Source organism: Sorghum bicolor, chromosome 8 (genome assembly GCF_000003195.3).
Source record: "Sorghum bicolor cultivar BTx623 chromosome 8, Sorghum_bicolor_NCBIv3, whole genome shotgun sequence".
Classification (NCBI taxonomy): domain Eukaryota; kingdom Viridiplantae; phylum Streptophyta; class Magnoliopsida; order Poales; family Poaceae; genus Sorghum; species Sorghum bicolor.
In genome coordinates, this window is record NC_012877.2 from 52,955,663 (window position 1) to 52,961,527 (window position 5,865).

The following is a 5,865-nucleotide window of genomic DNA, read 5'->3' on the forward strand; positions in this document are numbered from 1 at the left end:
GATTGATGGGTCTCATGCATGCATACTATCCTTTTCAAGTTTCAACAAAGCAATATGAGCAAACTATAGAGCATTTTGGATCTAAATCTTCAAATACGGTACCTTGAACTTAATACTTTAGTATATATCTTTCCAAGTCAAAGATTTATCACATATGTGTTTTATTGTGTCCTAGCTAGCATGCTCAACAACTAGTTAGCCACACTACTGTTGTACGTATATATCTTCCAGCTTATTGATTCCTTCGAACATTTTGCTTTTCTCCAGAAGTTCCGAGATCAGTACTCATCATCACAGTAAACTAGATCGTGCTGGGCTGTTCAAAAAAGCTGATGATGAATTCCCAGTGGCAGAGCCCAGATTTAAAAAATTGGGTATTCCTACTTCTGCATTATAAAAAATAATCAAATCCATAGTTTAACATATAGCCAATATATAGCACTGTAAATCAACAACTTTGGACCAATATTTGCTTTCTAAAATCTAGACTTCTAATTGAAAGGCTAATTTTTTTATCTGTTTTGAGCTGAAATGTGTGAGAATATTATAGATTATAACATTATATATATGTGTGTATATATATATAAGTGTATCAAAATTGTTACATATTTGTAGGAATACTGTGGAGTACCCCTAATCCGCCCATGTGAATTCCATGCATGCAGCGCTATAGATCGAGTGTGGTAGTAGACCCGGACCCGTTCACTAGTACAAAAGTGCTCAAAGCCAGCGGTGCAACATAATTTTTACAGGCGGTTTTAATTAAAGAACGCCTGTGGAAAGAAATTGGCTTAACCGACTAAAAACCGCCTGTGAAAATCAATTTTTACAGGCGGTTTTTCTAACAAAACCGTATGTAGAAATCATGTATTTCTACAGGCGGTTCTCTTAAGAAACCGCATGTAGAAATAATTTGAACTTGATTTTTTTTTAGCTTTTCAAATGACCTCGTTTGAAAAAACCGTCAAAATGAAAGTTGTAGATTTTGAAAAGTTATAAAACTTTGTAGTTGATAATTTTTTCATTTGAAATCATCTTATCATCGAAAACTACGTTTGAATTTTTCAAATTTGAATTTCAAATTTTGTAAATGACCTCAGATGAAGGAACTACAAATATAAAAGTTGTATTAAAAAGTTATAAAACTTTGTAGTTGACGACTTTTCCATTTGAATCCGTTTAGGGCCTCAAATAATCAATTTATGCTTGGTTTAGGATAATATGTGGGGAACTAAACTCTAATGTAGACACAAGTGAGTGACAGGTGGAGTGGTAGAGGAGGCTACGCGCGAGGGCGAGGTCTCAGGTTCCAATCCCACCGACCGCGTAGTATGCGATTTTACGCGGAAAAATGCGCGACTTGCCTGCTATTAAAATCACGATTGGCATAACTGAACCGCCTGTAGAAATGGCAACTGACGGTTCGTCAATCTGCCTGTACAAAGGGGTTGCAAACCGCCTGTATAGTAGTACTAGTGTTTATAGGAAACCTAGCAGCCTGCAAACTCTATAAAAGGCAGCCACCACCCCTGTGCTCCCAAACCATCCATCAGTCGTCCATAGTCACTACTCATCGATCGATCTCCACGACGTGCATCCACAGCGAGAGAGAGAGAGAGATCAAATTAATGGAGCGTGTGATGCAGCTGGCGTCGGAGCATGGGGTGGTTGAGTTCACGCTGAGCAGCTGCTACATGTGCCGCGCGGTGAGGCTGATGATGGCGGAGCTGAGCGTGAACGCGCGGGTGCACGAGCTGGACAGCGACCCCAGGGGCAAGGACATGGAGCGCGCCCTGCTCAAGATGCTCGGCGGCGGCAGGGACCCCGCCGTGCCCGCCGTCTTCATCAGCGGCAAGCTCGTCGGCGGCATCGTCAGCGTCATGTCGCTCCACCTAGCCGGCGAGCTCGTGCCCATGCTCGTGAAATCTGGCATGTTTTTGGAATAATTAAGGGCAGGTTTTTCACGTCCCTGTTCTTGTGATGAATTGACAATAATAACTATATATACTAAGGCAAAAACTAGCTTTAATTTCCTGCTACCTTCAAGCATGCCTTGTAAGTGGTAGGAGCTAGTGATCAGCGAGAGGATGAAATGGTGGCCTACCAAGCTAAGCCAGCTTCTAATTTCGTCTTCTAGCTAGCTTCTTCCTTTTAGATGTTTTCCTTTTCTAACTTGCTATATACGGTGAATGCGTGTACTGATCAGTCCACCCTTTCTCGACGGGCTTATGAATATATGAATGAGAGTTAATTAGTGACGAGCAGATGTACGTCTAATGGTGTATACAGATTAAATAATCTTGCATATCGTGCATTTTCTTTTGGTAAGTGAATTTGAGTTACTTCTTTATATTGTAGTACAAGAATATTCAATGGAAGCCACAACTTCGATCATGGTGGAATTATGAAAACTTTTAAGAATCATTTTTAGCGGTTTTTACAAATTCACCATTCCACATAATATTTCCCCAGACTATCTCCAACAATGGTCACCTAAATTACAAGACCTATTTGTCCTTTGGGTAGCGCTACAGGTAAAAGGTTCTATACCTATTTTTAATCTTCTCCAACAACAAGACTTAAAAGACAACACTCTCTTCAAATGGGTCTCGAGGAGAGAGGATACCCAAATTTGGGTTATGCCTCTCCTGATACCTAAAATAGGTCTTCTGTATGGGTACTCTGTTGGAGGCTATAGGTATTGTGTTGAAAACCTATTTTGGGTTTGGGTTCCCAAATAGGTCTCCTATTGGAGACAGCCGGTGTTTCTCAAACTTTGAAAAATAGCACATCCATATTGCATCCATAGTGACATGTCGCACAAGTTGATATACAAACTGGTTTTTAAAAATACATACAAAACAAACAAAATTTAGGTCCCTGTGTACTAGCAGAAAAGAACAAATTAAAAAAGATTTTACGTATCAATATTTGTGGCATGTCCCATATAGGGCTGCTCACTTGATGTGCAAAATTTTGATTTTTTGTTTTAAAACTGCTACTTTTCATTTTTTTCCCACAATTCCATTGAGAAGGTAGTTTTAATATTTATCAATAGAAGGTACTTTATGATATTATATTGTTTCATAATAGCATATATATGTGGTATTGCTTTGGACCAGGATTATAGTACTTTAACTTTAATAGATCAGGACCAGATGATGAATAATTTTATAGTTTGTGGCCTAGGTGAAGAATCACAAAATAGTTTAAGGTGTCTTTGGTACACTAGTATAGCACATATTTCTAGTGGCAGTTCTACAAGGGGTTTGTACAAGCAGTAGACAGTACCGCCAAGCGGTTCCTTGAGAACTGCGTGGTCCTCCGACATAAGTCGTGTGTAGCTAGTTGTGCTGCGACAAGTTTTCCTCTTTCCTCTTCCCCTCTCTCACTGACACAGATGGAGCTGCTGGAGCAAAAAAAAATTAGCTTCTCCTACTCCTACTTGGCGTAGGGACCATCTCTGTAATTATAGGCTACACCATGATCCATACCAAACAGGGCCTTAGGGACCATCTGTATAATTATGGGCTACATACAAATCCACATATCGGTTCCACGTTAGATTGTGACGTGGCTGTTTCATACTAGGATGGTATACTTAAATAGTTGAGGGACATATATATGCAATTTCATAGCTTGAGGAACTGGATGAGAATCGTGTAATAGTTTAGGGACCGTCAGTGTAATTTACTCATAATTTAAATACGAATTTAGGGTGTTACTTTGTTATATTTCATAACTGCATAGGTGCCAAGTTATAAAACAAATTAGATCCAATATATTTTTGTCAATGTTGATTAGACTTTATGTAAATCTTCTCTAAGAATTTCTACGATTTTCAATTTTTCTCACATCTTGTTATGACTAATTAACATGGATGCTCCAATTAATAACACTAACATTAGCCCCATTAGTTTTTTTTCAAAAAATAATGTTGGTAAAGTTAAGCTAACTAGGGCCTTGTTTAGTTCCGAAAAAAATTCGGATTTCGCTACTGTAGCACTTTCGTTTTTATTTGATAAATATTGTTCAATCATGAACTAACTAGGATCAAAAGATTCGTCTCACGATTTACAGACAAACTGTGTAATTAGTTTTTGTTTTCGTCTATATTTAATGCTTCATGCATGTGCCGCAAGATTCGATGTGACGGGAAATCTTGAAAACATTTTGGATTTCGGGATGAAGTAAACAAGGGCTAGGTTCTTTTGTTGTTGCTTGCCCCTGTTCTGCATTATGAAAATATATGTTTCCATTTATTATCTTAATCTTGATGCACCCACTACTGGAAACCAGAATACTCCTATGTGTGTCAAAACTCACAGAAAAAGGTGAATAAGCAACCCTTAGAATAACACAGAGAAATATAATGATGGAAAATTCCATTTTTCTATGAGTTCGCCGTCAGAAATAGTTTTTCTGTCGGTCCACGACCCACAGAAAAATTATGCTCGCCCAGATTACAATTTAATCTTTTGTGCGCATGTCCACATAGAAAAATACTATTACATGCACAGGAAAAAGAAACCAATCACGCAGGGAAAACATATATTTTTGTGTCAGTCTAGTGAACTCATAGAAAAATGTCTTTCACCCAAATTTAAAATAATGTTTCTATGCAGCCACCCTCATCGGATAAAGTTACACGTACGGAAAAAATATTCTATTTTGAAACTGTAGCAATAGCATATTAAAATATATATTTTCCATACTATAATTTCATGACACATGACAACATAATAAATAGCATACATAGAAAGATGGTCTCTAAATATTCAACACATTCCATAGACGATGTCCAAATGTTCCGACATCGATACATTCAAAAGCATTACCATCTCATCTCAGCGGTTCAAGTTTCAACCAAGATGACTAAGCTACCAGCATGCATCATTGAGTCATATGGGTAAGACGACAGCTAGATTAGAGTGCTACTAGTTACATTCAAAAGCATTACCACAACTAAAGATTAGAGCCATCTACTACTTACTGTGTAAAAGCACAACACTACAAAAGAAGAAACCACCATCACATCCATGTTTTGCAACTAAACAGCACCATCAAATTGATGCATGATCTCCATTGTTGTCGGAACCTTGATTGTTGGTAACATCTGCAGCATGAAGGTCTCCATTGGTACGGTGTGGCCAAAATCATTGGCATTGTTGGCAGATTCTGAGGTAGCATGAGAAGAACCAATTGCCTGAATCTGAACAAAATTACATCAGATTCTACATGAAATTTTCTCCCAATAATATATCACTTTTAGCAAAGGCTCTAAATTTGATTTAAAGTCATTTGAATATGGTACCATGAATTGATCAAGGTTTATCATGTTTAAACTGCTAATTTTCAAGGTTGAAACACTACACACCGACATAAGGCCATTTCCTCACAGCAATAGCTATGCAAATTCACTTCAGTAGCTATACAACAATCAACGTGATGCCACTTCCGCACTGCTACACTGTTCGTTGTCATTCTGAATAGTACCCCACAAAATACTAATTAGTTTGTACTTCCATTCCATCTTAAGATCTCTAAGTGATGGATCTGATAGCTACAAAACATGTTGGCAGTGGAATGAAGATATACTCACAGTTGCTTGCGTAGCGGACAAGCGTCGTAACGCTTCTTCTGGACTATCCTTCCTTTGTCCTCATAAAGTATCTATATTGCAAGCATAGATATTTCAGATTGAAATCGTAAGATAATTCATATATAACACTACTGAAGTATTTACAAGACCAGTGCACATACCAATACCAAGTCTACAAGGACTTTGTTGTGCTGTAGTGCGTTGTCCTTTTCATGATTCTCTTGTTTTAGCCTTCCATTTGCACGATGTAGCTATTCCATTTG

The 5,865-nt window shown here is 38.0% G+C and overlaps 1 protein-coding gene across 1 annotated transcript; it reads left to right on the plus strand.

Annotated features, from left to right (window-relative positions):
- LOC8067244 (putative glutaredoxin-C14) lies at positions 1,495 to 2,334 on the plus strand. The gene has a single exon (XM_002442213.2). It carries the CDS (start codon positions 1,629 to 1,631, stop codon positions 1,944 to 1,946), a length of 318 nt encoding a protein of 105 aa, XP_002442258.1. The 5' UTR covers positions 1,495 to 1,628; the 3' UTR covers positions 1,947 to 2,334.

Excerpts from the sequence above, each read along its gene's own strand:
- LOC8067244 (XM_002442213.2), top strand. The coding sequence starts at position 1,629 with ATGGAGCGTGTGATGCAGCTGGCGTCGGAGCATGGGGTGGTTGAGTTC.